At 40.4% G+C, this 15,037-nt stretch overlaps 1 protein-coding gene across 2 annotated transcripts in view; it reads right to left on the reverse strand.

The window, feature by feature from the left end:
- Positions 1–15,037, reverse strand: part of TMEM184C (transmembrane protein 184C) — a 33,454-nt gene that overhangs the window by 3,783 nt on the left and 14,634 nt on the right. For both annotated transcript variants that reach the window (XM_069556747.1, XM_069556749.1), the window contains exons 5-6: positions 3,490–3,564; positions 1,900–1,993 (exon numbers count right to left, since the gene is read on the reverse strand). In XM_069556747.1, coding sequence (XP_069412848.1) covers positions 1,900–1,993; positions 3,490–3,564 — 169 coding nt within the window. The remainder of the gene's footprint in view (positions 1–1,899; positions 1,994–3,489; positions 3,565–15,037) is intronic.

The raw sequence follows: 15,037 nt of genomic DNA on the forward strand, positions 1-15,037 counted from the left end.
CCAACCATTCCTTTCTACACATAATGTGGTTTTTAACAGGTATCATAAATATAAAATTTTGTTGCCTTATGGTTTTCCACTTAAAGTACCCCCTTCCATATATTTGATTAAATAACTGCCTACTGTTTTGACCAATGGAAGGACACAGAATATTTAACCAGTTCTCATCACTAGACTCTGGACTGTTTCCAGGCTTTTGCAAACAACAGGCCTTCTATACAAACATACTGAAAGCAAAAATACTTCTGGCCATTTCTTGAGGCATTCCCCAAAATGGAATTATTGGTTCCAGCAAATACAAACGTGGAAAAGCTTTGAATACACAAACATTTAATTTTTATTATAAATCTCTAATAACTCACATGCATGCCACTGTACCTAAACTATTATTTTGGAGAAAGCACTAAAGATTTTCAGCACACCTCTCACCAATCAGAATGGCCACCATCAAAAAAACTACAGGCAATATATGCTGGAGAGGACGTGGAGAAATGGGACTCCTACTGCACTGTTGATGGGAATGTAAATTGATACAGCTACTATGGAGAACAGTATAGAGAATGCTTAACAAACTAGGAATAAAACCACCACATGACCCAGCAAATCCCACTCCTGGGCATACCCTGAGAAAAACCACAATTCAAAAAGACACATGTATTCCAGTGGTCACTGCAGCACTATTTACAATAGCCAGGACATGGAAGCGACTTAGACGTCCATCGACAGATAAATGGATGAAGATGTGATACATATATACAATGGAACATAACTCAGCGATAAAAAGAAAGAATTTAAGTCAGTTGTAGAGCTGAATGAACCCAGAGTCGGTTATACAGAATGAAGTCAGAGAAAAATGAATATCGTATATTAATGCATATATATGGAATCTAGGAAAAGTATTGATGAACCTATTTGTAGGGAAGGAATGGAGACTCAGATGTCGAGAACTGACTTGTGGACACAGCAGGGGAAGGAAAGGCTAGGACGAACTAAGAAAGTAGCACTGACATGTATACATAATCATGTGTAAAATAATTAGCCAGTGGGAAGCTGCTGTGTAACAGGGAGCACAGTATGGTGTCCTGTGATTACCTAGAGGGGTGGGATAGGAGCGGGAGGGAGGCTCTAGAGAGAGGGAAGATGTGTGTGTATGTATCTAAAACTTATGGCTGATTCGTGTTGTTGTATGGCAGAAACCAACACAACATTGTAAAGCAATTATCCTCCAGTTTAAAAAATCTCTATATTAATAGATTTTCAATAAAGTACACATTCTTAAGTTGAAAGGATTCATTTCATTTCAGTTTCTATAACATTTTAAAACACTTGGCATTCTCAATTTTCAATTCCAAATAAAGGAGAGAATTTTACTCTCCCACTTTTATTAAAACCCTATGCTGTCATATACCAGTAAGATTTTTTTATTGGATATACCTAGGATTTTTAAGGAGAGGCATTATGCTTTTATTAATGGCATATCCACAGAACTATGCAATGAATACCAGAATCAATGAAAAAATACAATCAACAATTCAGTGCAGTTTGGGGGAGAATGTATACATGCATATGTATGGCTGAGTCCCTTCACTATTCACCTGAAGCTATCACAAGATTGTTAACTGACTATACCCCAATACAAAACGTTTCGGTGTTTAAAAAAAAAAACACTGTGCCCTTGAGCCACATTACATAAACAATTCAATGTATAAGTCACAAGATAATTAACATATTATATCTTTACATATGTATAAAGATTTATATGAAAGTTTCTTCAAGTTCTTCCTACAAATCAAATTCAATATTAAAGTTACAATTAAACTTTACTCCAGAAGAAACTTTCCCTGGAAAATTTTAGTCATAGATGTAAATGAAGTACAATTAAGATGAATATTTACTTACCAACTGAGACATATTGTTTATGATAACCAAGTAAGTCCAAGCATTTGAAAAGCTAAAGTTCCCTTCATCATATATACCAAGTAACTCACAGACTCTAAAAGAGATGGTAAAAATGAGACTTTATGAACAACTAAGTCAAAAATATATTTTAAAATACAACATTGACAGCAATACTTTAATTAATTAATTAATTTGGCTGTACCACATGGCTGCTGCTGCTGCTGCTGCTGCTGCTGCTAAGTCGCTTCAGTCGTGTCCAACCCTGTGTGACCCCATAGATGGCAGCCCACCAGGCTCCCCTGTCCCTGGGATTCTCCAGGAAAGAACACTGGAGTGGGTTGCCATTTCCTTCTCCAGTGCATGAAAGTGAGAAGTGAAAGTGAAGTCGCTCAGTCGTGTCCGACCCTCAGCGACCCCATGGACTGCAGCCCACCAGGCTCCTCTGCCCATGGGATTTTCCAGGCGAGAGTCCTGGAGTGGGGTGCCATTGCCTTCTCCTACCACATGGCATGCGGGATCTTAGTTTCCTGACCAGGGACTGAGCCCATGTCTCTTGCAGTAGGAGTGCAGAGTCTTAACCACTGGCCCACTTAGAGAAGCCCCAATACTTAAATTTAGAAGTAAGATTATTTCAAAGTTTCTGTAGATAATCACTTGATTTTGGCCATAGAGGTGGTTCAAAAATTAAAAACATTTTTCTAGAGATGTTACCATATGATTATCCCTCCAATCTGAAATAAATCCAAAAGACAAAAACATTGAATTAGAAGGGGTAATTATTAGATTAAAAAAAATGATGCTGCCTAATTTTAAAAACATGTAATGCAGGTTTATAACTAAACTATAATTTTTTCTGCCAAATTGTTTTGCAGGCAACTTTTATGATAACCCAGATCTAAGTATTTACGTGTATGGTTATCCAATTTCTAAACAGCAGAGAAATAAAGTAGCCTTAAAAAAAGGTAAATTAAATTAATCTTAATTCCAAGGCAAATGCTGCTAAAGAACTGCTGGCACAAAAGCAGAATAAAGAGCTGGATGCTTCTCTCAGCTTTCTCCCCATTCTTGTGAGCAGACAGCATGCTAGCAAGACAAGCAGGTAAGACGCACAATCTATCTGATGCTCTTAGCTTCTTAGGGAATAGTTGTTACCAGGCAGCTTAATGATGCCCCATTTTACCTCAAATGCTAAGACCTGACAGAAGTTTTAAAAAGGAAAGATGTGTTTTCTTCTTTAAAATACAGTATTCATAAGAAAATAAAGCCATGTAATGAATCTGAAGTGGCATACTTCATATACTAGATGTTTCTGTAACGCTGTGTGAATATTAATACTTGAAAAAGACTATTTTGAAAATGCTTTCGAGAAATCTCTACAGGGAATATTATTTAGAAAAATTACATGGTGATTCCTTAGACCATTCCTATGGTTACCTTATTTATTCTAACATAGTAGGGTTTATACATACTTAAGACTAGATGTGTTATAAACAAGTAACAAGTGTTATGTGCCTTCTACTCAGTTGTCTCACTTAGGTAAGAGCATGAGAATTAAAAAAAAACAAAATAATGTAAGTTCTGTGTACTTACAAAGCAATGATGGTGGTGAATGGTCTGACAACTGTATACTGTAACACACCCAGTTTGCATCTAAACAGCAATACTCTGTCAAAGAAAAATAATTTAGCATTCGAATTACTCATTTCATACTATCAGGTTTTCTCCAAAGCCCCCAAATTAAAATCATTTTGACAAATGATACCATATTTATATTTAATTTTTTAAAATTATTTTTATTGTAGTAGATTTACAACGTTGTATTAGTTTCAATTGTACAGCAAAGTGAGTCAATTATACATATACATACATCTACTCCTTTTTAGAATAATTCTTTTAATTTAGTTATTCTAAATGGCTACTGGGGAAGAATGTGGATGGAAGCAAACACATTATTTAAATACTGTTTTTTAAATTATTTAACAATGACATCTGAAAGATTTCCCTTTCTATGTCTAATTCCAAATTCCCGAGTAGTGCAGCACAGAACAGGAACAAAAAGAATGGAAGTGGGTCCCTGTATGTTTCTGGAAGAAAAACCAAGTAACAAATAAATTACATGTAGGCTTGCATATATGGAAGTGTATTGAGAAAATAATATTCACATTTAGGATTCAGTCTCCTTTCAAGCTTGGCCTTTATATATATGTATAATTCCAGACAGTATCACTGACTAGATACTCTGAAAGAACAAAACAAAGATCCTACATAAAACAGTTTTTAATCACTGAGCTCACTTAATGTAGGGGAAAATTCACAAAGAAAAACAAAACAAAAAAGTCCCCAAACAGCTACTACCAAAACAAAAAGGCCAGCTACCTGAGAGCCTTGTGGAACTTTCTTAAAAAGACCAAGATGCTCCAAGGGCAAATGTTTATTTAACACTCCTTTATCAAGTCTATGTATTACAGGTCCCCTAGTGTAAGAATTTCATCCAGACTGAGAAGAATGAGTCTGACACACACATCTTGAGGCCCGGGGTTACCAGGATTGAATTAAAACCTGAGGGGGTTCCACATGCTGAGAGCCTTCTCTGTGCCGAGCGAGTTCACTCCCACTGACAACTGAGTGGAGGTGGTCCGGGAGCTGCACCTGGGGGTGCAGCAAGAACTCTTGATGACAACGTCTGGGCCACACATGCTGTGCGCCCTACAAAGCTAAACCAAGCAGGAGCTGAGTTAAACCTGTAGTGCTCTGTAAACTGACTGTCAAATCAAACTTGAGACCACTAGGATGACTAAGCAAATGCGTCAGTCAGTTAGATGCCTTTGAAGGCTGTGGAGGATTAATGAACTGGAAGATGGGACCTGAAGACCTTTTCCAGAGTGCAATGATGCTGGCACAAAGAGCACAGACTCAGAAGGTCTAACACACATACAGTGAGGGAAGAGCAGGGGAAGAGCAAACGCAGAAGAGATCGTGGCTGAGAACTTTTCCGAACCAGTCAAAAGCGCAAAGCTACAGACTGGGGCACGGTGTAAATTAAACAGGACTAAAACCAAAAAAACCCTAGAGACTTCGTGGTGAAACCTCCCTAGAGACTTCGTGGTGAAACCTCGTAGCGAAACCACGAAATATCAAAGACAGGGTCTTAAAAATGCAGCTGAAGACAGGTCTCCTGCTTATATAACAGAATGACAACTAGATTGAAAGTAGAGGCTTAACAGTAACAACTGATACCAGTGTAGGGTGGAATAAAATCTCCCCAAGTTTGTAGAAAACTCCTGTCAACAAAGAATTACATCCAGCAAAACAATCTTTCAAGAATGAAGGCAACATAAAGACACTTTTGGATTAAGTGCATCTGAGAAAATTTGCCACTGCTCTGCTGACGCTGCAAGAAATTTTAAGAACCACACAGAGAGAAGCGAAAGATCCCAGATAGAAGATCTGAGATGCAAGGGGGAGTAATGAACAAACCATTACACTGCAGTGAAATCTATAAAAACATTACAAAAACATTCTATACAAACTGATATCTATTTTTTTAAGATTAAAGACTAGAAACAGAAAGTATAACTTCCAAACTAGTCATGAGGGCAAAAAAAAAAAAAAAGCCATAAGAAAAACATCAACAGAAACAGGTAAACAACTAGCAGGGGCATTTGGAGCAGCACTGCTAAGACAGCCACATTCAAACTACAAATATTCAAAGACTATAAAGTTTTAGCATCAGATAAGCTATGAGAACGAAGGCAATGGCACCCCACTCCAGCACCCCTGCCTGGAAAATCTCCAGGGCGGAGGAGCCTGGTAGGCTGCAGTCCATGGGGTCGCTGAGGGTCGGACACGACTGAGCGAATTCTCTTTCACTTTTCACTTTCATGCATTGGAGAAGGAAATGGCAACCCACTCTAGTGTTCTTGCCTGGAGAATCCCAGGGACAGGAGAGCCTGGTGGGCTGCCATCTATGGGGTCACACAGAGTCGGACACGACTGAAGCGACTTAGCAGCAGCAGCAGCAGCAAAGCTACGAGAAAGCTTTGGTTTCTAAGGATATATATATATATAATAAAATATCCCAGGTGGTGGTAGTGGGAAGGAATCCACCTGTCAATGCAGGAGACATGAGACTCAGGTTCAATCCCTGGGTGGGAAAGGTCCCTTGGAGGAGGAAATGGCAACCCACTCCAGTATTCTTGCCTGGAGAATCCCATGGACAGAGGAGCCTGGCAGGCTATAGTCCATGGGGTCACAAAGAGCTGGACACAACTGAAGTGACCTAGCACACACACACATGCATATATACATATAAACAACTGGAAATAAGGAGTCACAGACCTTTAATATATTTTTATTAAATGTGAGTGGTATAAATAGACTTGTCTATTACATTTTACTACATAGGTATCCCACACATGTTTGAAAAACTTCAAAATTGTCAAAATCTTTATTAAATAATTAGAAGGATCTTCTCAAACTTCTTAAGTACATTTTTAAAGAATTTAATGAAAATCTGTACTTTTAAAAAAAAGGCTAAATGCAATCCACATTCCTGGGGTGCATTTTGGAACAGAAAAAGGACAGTGGAAAATGTGAAGAGATCAGAATAGTCTGCAATTAATAGTATTATACCATTATTACTTCTTCCTTTTGATGAACGTACCAGGATTACATAAAATGTTAGGGGAAGCTGGATGAAGGGTAATAGAAAATCTCTGTCTCGTCTTTGCAACTTTACTGTAAATTTAAAATTATTCCAAATTAGAAGTTTATTTTGAAGATGTAATCATTGAAAACAAGGAAATTAGAAAAAGGGAGACAGATATAAATAAAAAGTGGCAAAATTATAAATGAATACATTGATAATCACAAAAATATAAATAGTATATCTTGTACAAGTGATGGATTGTCAGATTAGAATTAAAAATAACACTAAATTTAAAAAAAAGAGTTCAGTTCAGTCGCTCAGTTATGTCTGACTCCTTGCAACACCACAGACCACAGCACGCCAGGCCTTCCTGTCCATCACCAACTCCCAGAGCTTGCTCAAACTCATGTCCATGGTGTCAGTGATGCCATCCAACCATCTCATCCTCTGTCGGTCCCTCCTCCTCCTGGCTTCAATCTTTTCCACCATCAGAGTCTTTCCCAATCGCATCAGGTGGCCAAAGTACTGGAGTTTCAGCTTCAGCATCAGTCCTTCTAATGAATATTCAGGACTTATTTCCTTTAGGATGTACTGGTTTGATTGCCTTGCAGTCCAAGAGACTCTTCTCCAACACCACAGTTCAAAAGCATCAATTCTTTGGCACTCAGCTTTCTTTATGGTCCAACTCACATCCATACATGACTACTGGAAAAACCATAGCCTTGACTACACGGACCTTTGTTGCCAAAGTAATGTCTGCTTTATAATATGTTGTCTAGGTTGGTCAGCTTTTCTTCCAAAGAGCAAGCGTCTTTTAATGTCATGGCTGCAGTCACCATCTGCAGTGATTTTGGAGCCCAAGAAAAATAAAGTCTATCACTGTTTCCATTGTTTCCCCATCTATTTGCCATGAAGTGATGAGACTGGATGCCATGATCTTAGTTTTATGAATGTTGAGTTTTAAGCCAACTTTTTCACTCTCCTCTTTCACTTTCATCAAGAGGCTTTTTAGCTCCTCTTCACTTTCTGCCATAACGGTGGTGTCATCTGCATATCTGAGGTTATTGATATTTCTCCTGGCAATCTTGATTTCAGCTTGTGTTTTATCCAGCCTGGCATTTCGCATAATGTACTCTGCATGTAAGTTAAATAAGCAGGGTGACAATATACAGCCTTGATGTACTCCTTTCCCAATTTGGAACCAGTCTGTTGTTCCACGTCCGGTTCTGTTGCTTCTTGACCTGCATACAGATTGCTCAGGAGGCAGATAAGGTGGTTTGGCATTCCCATCTCTTGAAGAATTCTCCAGTTTGTTGTCATCCACACAGTCAAAGGCTTTGGTGCAGCCAATAAAGCAGAAGTAGATGTTTTTCTGGAACTCTTGCTTGTTTGATGATCCAACAGATGCTGGCAATTTGATCTCTTGTTTCCTGACTTCCCTGGTGGCTCAGATGGTAAAGCATCTGCCTACAATGCGGGAGACTAGGTTTGATCCCTGGGTTGGGAAGATCCTCTAAAGAAGGAAATGGCAACCCACTCCAGTACTCTTGCCTGGAAAATCCGGTAGATGGAGGAGCATGGTAGGCTACAGTCCATGGGATAGCAAAGAGTCGGACACAACTGAGCGACTTCACTTCCTCTGCCTTAAACAGCTCAACTGGAATTCCATCACCTCCACTAGCTTTGTCTGTAGTGATGCTTCCTAAGGCCCACTTGACTTCACATTCCAGGATGTCTGGCTCTAGGTGAGTGATCACATCATCATGGTTATCTGGGTCATGAAGATCTTTTTTGTATAGCTCTTCTATGTATTCTTGCCACCTCTTCTTAATATCTTCTGCTTCCGTTAGGTCCATACCATTTCTGTCCTTTATTGTACCCATCTTTGCATGAAACGTTCCCTTGGTATCTCTAATTTTCTTGAAGAGATCTCTAGTCTTTCCCATTCTATTGTTTTCTTCTATTTCTTTGCACTGATCACTGAGGAAGGCTTTCTTATCTCTCCTTGCTATTCTTTGGAACTCTGCATTCAGATGTTTGTATCTTTCCTTTTCTCCTTTGCCTTCTGCGTCTCTTTTCTCAGCTATTTGTAAGGCCTCATCAGACAACCATTTTGCCTTTTTTCATTTCTTTTTCTTGGGGATGGTCTTGATCACTGCCTCCTGGACAAAGTCAGGAACCTCTATCCATAGTTCTTCAGGCACTCTATCAGATCTAACCCCTTGAATCTATTTGTCACTTCCACTGTATAATTGTAAGGGATCTGATTTAGGTCATACCTGAATGGTCTAGTGGTTTTCCCTACTTTCTTCAATTTAAGTCTGAATTTTGCAATAAGGAGTTCATGATCTGAGCCACAAACAAAACCTTGTGTGCAGCAGAACCCAAGAGAAAGCAGCAGCGACCCCACAAGATACTAACCCAGACTTGCCAGTGAGTGTCCAGGAGTCTCCGGTGGGCATGGGTGGATGGTGGCCGGCTGCAGGGTCGGGGGCACTCAGTGCGGCAGTGCATGCAGGGGACCTTTGGAAGGAGGTCACCATTATCTTCATCACCTCCACCATAGTTTGGTCTCAGGTCAAAGGACAGGGAGGGAACACAGCCTTGCCCATCAACAGAAAATTGGATCAAAGATTTACTGAGCATAGCCCCACCCATCAGAATAAGACCCAGTTTCCCCCACAGTCAGTCTCTACCATCAGGAAGCTTCCATAAGCCTCTTGTCACTTCCTTCAGAGGGCAGATAGAATGAAAACCACAATCACAGAAAACTAATCAAACTGATCACATGGACCACACAGCCTCCTCTAACTCAATGAAACTATGAGTCATGCCGTGTAAGTAAGTAAAGTCACTCAGTCGTGTCCGACTGTCCAACTCTTTGAGACCCCGTGGACTACAACCCACCAGGCTCCTCAGTCCATGGGATTCTCCAGGCAAGAATACTGGAGTGGGATGCCATTTCCTTCTCCAGGGGATCTTCCCGACCCAGGGATCGAACCCGGTTCTCCCGCATTGGAGGCAGACGCTTTAACCTCTAACTCAATGAAACTATGAGTCATGCCGTTGTAGGCTTACCCAAAAAAAAGTAATACACCTAAAAACGCTCAAAGTTGTACACCTAATTTTCTCTATCTTCTCCTGAAAATAAAAGGCAGAGAAAGTTAAGCCAGGCAAATAACTAAACAAAGGAAAGACAGGATATCTGTTAATATCAAAATAACTTTAAGACCAAAAAAAACCCCCCAAAAAACAGGTCCAGAACAGATAACTTGCGTGCATGCTCAGTCATGTCCTACTCTTTGCAACCCCATGGACTGTAGCCTGCCAGGCTCCTCTGTCCATGGGATTCTCCCTCTAGGCAAGAATACTGGAGTGATAAGCCATTTCCTCCCCCAGGGGATCTTCCCAGCGCAGGGACTGAACCCACATCTCCTGTGTCTCCTAATTGCAGGTATATTCTTTACCAACTGAACCATTGTGTGAGCCCTCCTGAACAGAAACAGCGTCTAAATATAAAGCAAAAACTGACAAAAGTACACAAAAAAACTGACAAATTATCCGTGACAGAATTTCAACATCTCTTTCGCTAACTGACAGAACAAGTAGCTAAAATCAACACAAATGTAGACAAACTGAATAATACAATAAGATTGACCTCATGCACATAAATATAACAGAGCCACTCATTAGCACAGCATACACATTCTCTTCAAGTGTACAGAGACCCATTGCAAAAACTGATCGTGTACTAGTGGGCATGAAATAAACCTTAACCACGTTTGAAGACTGTCTCATAGTACATTCTCTGACTACAATGCAAATATATAAAATGAAAAAAAAATTTTAATCTTTATATTTGGAAATTTTTAAAATATACTTCAGAAATCCAAATGGAAGTTTAAAAACCTTAAACTGGATGAAATAAATGTTAAATATGAAAACCGATTCATGGGGCAATAAGATTTTAAATAGACTTCTTGTGGTTGTCATTTCATTTATGGTATATGTTGTTGTTCAGTCGCCCAGTCATGTACAACTCTTTGTGACGTCATGGACTGCAGCACACCAGGCCTCCCTGTCCCTCACCATCTCCCGAAGTTTGCCCAAGTTCATGTCCATTACACTGGTGATGCCATCCAGACATCTCATCCTCTGACTCCCTCTTCTCCTTCTGCCCTCACTCATTCCCAGCATCAAGATCTTTTCCAATGAGTCAGCTGTTTGCATCAGATGACCAAAACACTGGAGTTTCAGCTTCTGGATCAGTCCTTCCAACGAGTATTCAGGGCTGATTTCTTTTAAGATTGATCTCCTTGCTGTCCAAGGGACTTTCAGGAGTCTTCTCCAGAACCACAGTTCCAAGGCATGAATTCTTTGGCATTCTGCCTTCTTTACGGTCCAGCTTTCACAATTGTACATGACCACTGGGAAGGCCACAGCCAAGACTATACGGACCTTGGTTAGCAGAGTAATATCTCTGCTTTTCAACACACTGTGTAGCTTTGTCACAGTTTTCCTGCCAACAAGCAACTGTCTTCTGATTTCACGGCTGCAGTCACCATCTGCAGTGATTTCAGAGCCCAAGAAGAGGAAACCTGTCACTACTTCGACCTTTTCCCCTTCTATTTGCCATGAAGTGATGGGACCGGATGCCATGATCTTAGTTTTTTTAATATTTAGTTTTAAACTGGCTCTGTCACTCTCCTCCCTCATCCTCATCAAGAGGCTCTTTAGTTCCTTTTTCTTTCAGCCTTTAGAGTGGTGGTATCCACATATCTGAGGCTGTTGATGTTGCTCCCGCCTATCTGGATTCCAGCTTGTAACTCATCCAGCCCAGCATTTCTCATGATGTGCTCAGCGTACAGGTTAAACAAACAGGGTGACAGCAGACAGCCCTCTCGTACTCTCTTTTCAATCTTGAACCTATGTGTTGTTCCATACAGGGTTCTAACTGTTGCTTCTTGACCTGCATACAGGTTTCTCAGGAGACAGATAAGATGTTCTGCTATTCCCATCTCTCTTAAGGGCTTTCCACAGTTTATTATAATCCACACAGTTAAAGGCTTTAGCGCAGTCAATGAAACAGAGGTAGATGTTCTTCTGAAATTCCCTAGCTTTCTCTATGATCCAGCGAATGATGGCAATTTGACCTCTGGTTTCTTTTCCTTTTCTAACCCAGCTTGGACATCTGGAAGTTCTTGGTTTGCATAATGCCTAGCATGCAAGATTTTAAGCAGGACCTTACTAACATGGTCTGCTGCTGCTTAGTCGCTTCAGTCACGTCTGACTCTGTGCACCTCTACAGACTACAGCCTGCCAGGCTCCTCTGTCCATGGGATTCTCTAAGCAGGAGTACTAGAGTAGGTTGCCATGCCCTCCTCCAGGGGATCTTCCCTATCCAGGGATCAAACCCAAGTCTCCTGCACTGGAGACAAGTTCTTTACTGCTGAGCCACCAGGGAAGCCCCGACTAGCATGGGGAATGAGTGAAGCTGTCTGATGTTTAGAACATTCTTTAGTTCTACTCTTCCTAGGAGTTGGGATGAGGATTGACCTTTTCTAGTCCTGTGACCACTGCTGGGTTGTCCAGATTTGCTGACATATTGAATGCAACACCTTGATGGCATCATCCTTTAGGGGTTTGAATAGTTCTATCAAAATTCCACAACATCCATTTGCTTTATTAAAAGCAGTGCTTGCAATCCTTGGATCAGAAGAATCAATATAGTGAAAATGGGTATACTACCCAAAGCAATATATAGATTCAATGCAATCCCTATCAAGTTACCAGAGAAGGCAATGGCACCCCACTCCAGTACTCTTGCCTGGAAAATCCCACGGATGGAGAAGCCTGGAAGGCTGCGGTCCATGGGGTCGCTAAGAGTCGGTCACGACAGAGCAACTTCACTTTCACTTTTCACTTTGATGCATTGGAGAAGGAAATGACAATCCACTCCAGTGTTCTTGCCTGGAGAATCCCAGGGACGGGGAAGCCTGGTGGGCTGCCATCTATGGGGTTGCAGAGAGTCGGACACGACTGAAGCGACTTAGTAGCAGCATCAAGCTACCAACGGTATTTTTCACAGAGCTAGAACAAATAATTTCACAAGTTGTATGGAAATACAAAAAAACTCGAATAGCCAAAGCAATCTTGAGAAAGAAGAATGGAACTGGAGGAATCAACCTGCCTGACTTCAGGCTCTACTACAAAGCCACAGTCATCAAGACAGTATGGTACTGGCACAAAGACAGAAATATAGATCAACGGAACAAAATAGAAAGCCCAGAGATAAATCCATGCACCTATGGACACTTTATCTTTGACAAAGGAGGCAGGAATACACAATGAAGAAAAGACAATATCTTTAACAAGTGGTACTGGGAAAACTGGTCAACCACTTGTTAAAGAATGAAACTAGAACACTTTCTAACACCATATACAAAAATAAACTCAAAATGGATTAAAGATCTAAACATAAGACCAGAAACTATAAAACTCCTAGAGGAGAACGTAGGCAGAACACTCTCTGACATAAATCACAGCAGGATCCTCTATGACCCACCTCCCAGAATATTGGAAATAAAAGCAAAAATAAGCAAATGGGACCTGATTAAAATTAAAAGCTTCTGCACAACAAAGGAAACTCTAAGCAAGGTGAAAAGACAGCCTTCAGAATGGGAGAAAATAATAGTAAATGAAGCAACTGACAAAGAATTAATCTCAAAAATATACAAGCAACTCCTGCAGCTCAATTCCAGAAAAATAAAGTGGGCCAAAGAACTAAACAGACAGTTCTCCAAAGAAGACATACAGATGACTAACACATGAAAAGATGCTCAACATCACTCATTATCAGAGAAATGCAAATCAAAACCACAATGAGGTACCATTTCACGCCAGTTAGAATGGCTGCTATCCAAAAGTCTACAAGCAATAAATGCTGGAGAGGGTGTGGAGAAAAGGGGATCCTCTTACACTGTTGGTGGGAATGCAAACTAGTACAGCCACTATGGAGAACAGTGTGGAGATTCCTTAAAAAACTGGAAATATAACTGCCATATGACCCAGCAATCCCACTGCTGGGCATACACACCAAGGAAACCAGAATTGAAAGAGACACGTGTACCCCAATGTTCATCGCAGCACTGTTTATAATATCCAGGACATGGAAGCAACCTAGATGCCCATCAGCAGATGAATGGATAAGAAAGCTGTGGTACATATGCACAATGAAATATTACTCAGCCATTAAAAAGAATACATTTGAATCAGTTCTAATGAGGTGGATGAAACTGGAGCCTATTATACAGAGTGAAGTAAGCCAGAAAGAAAAACACCAATACAGTATATTAATGCATATATATGGAATTTAGAAAGGTGGTAACAATAACCCTGCATGTGAGACAGCAAAAGAGACACAGATGTATAGAACAGTCTTTTGGACTCTGTGGGAGAGGGAGAGGGTGGGATGATTTGGGAGAATGGCACTGAAACATGTATATTATCATATGTGAAACGAATCGCCAGTCCAGGTTCCATGCATGATACAGGATGCTCGGGGCTGGTGCACTGGGATGACCCAGAGGGATGATACAGGGAGGGAAGTGGGAGGGAGGTTCAGGATGGGGAACACATGTACATCCGTGGTGGATTCATGTCAATGCATGGCAAAACCAATACAATATTGTAAAGTAATTAGCCTCCAATTAAAATAAATAAATTTATATTAAAATAAAATAAAAGCAGTGCTTCCTTTTGCACACTTGATTTCACTCTCCAGAATGTCTGGCTCTGGGTGACTGACCACACCATCCTATTAATCCAGTATATTAAGATTTTTTTGTACATTTCTTAAGTGTATTCCTTCCAGTTCTTCTTGATCTCTTCAGCATCTACTAGGTCTCTACCATTTTTGTCCCTTACTGTGCTCATCTTTGGGCAAAATGTTCCCTTGATTTTCCAGTTTTCCTGAAGAGATCTCTAGTCTTTCCTTTCTGTTGTATTTTTCCAGTTTTATGCACTGTTCATTGAAGAAGGCCTTCTTGCCTCTCTTTGCTGTTCCTTGACACTCTGTATTTAGTTGGATGTACCTTTCCCTTTCTCCCTTGCTATTCGCTTTTTTCTTTAGCTATTTGTAAGGTCTCCTCAGATAAGCACTTTGCCTTCTTGCTTTTTCTTTGGGATGGTTTTGTTCACTGCCTCTTGTATAATATTACAGACCTCTGACCAGTTCTTCAGGCACACTGTTTACTAGATCTGATCTCTTGAATCTATTTATAACCTCTACTACATATTCATAGGGGATTTAAGTCGTACCTGGTTGGCCTAGTGGTTTTCCCCACTTTCTTTAGGTTAAGCCTGAAGTTTGCTATGAGAAGCGGATGATCTGAACTACAGTCAGCTCCAGTTTGCTGACTGTATACAGCCTCTCCATCTTCGGCCACAAGGAATGTAATCAATTTGATTGCAGTATTGACCATCTGGTGA

This window comes from Ovis canadensis, chromosome 17 (genome assembly GCF_042477335.2).
Source record: "Ovis canadensis isolate MfBH-ARS-UI-01 breed Bighorn chromosome 17, ARS-UI_OviCan_v2, whole genome shotgun sequence".
Lineage (NCBI taxonomy): Eukaryota > Metazoa > Chordata > Mammalia > Artiodactyla > Bovidae > Ovis > Ovis canadensis.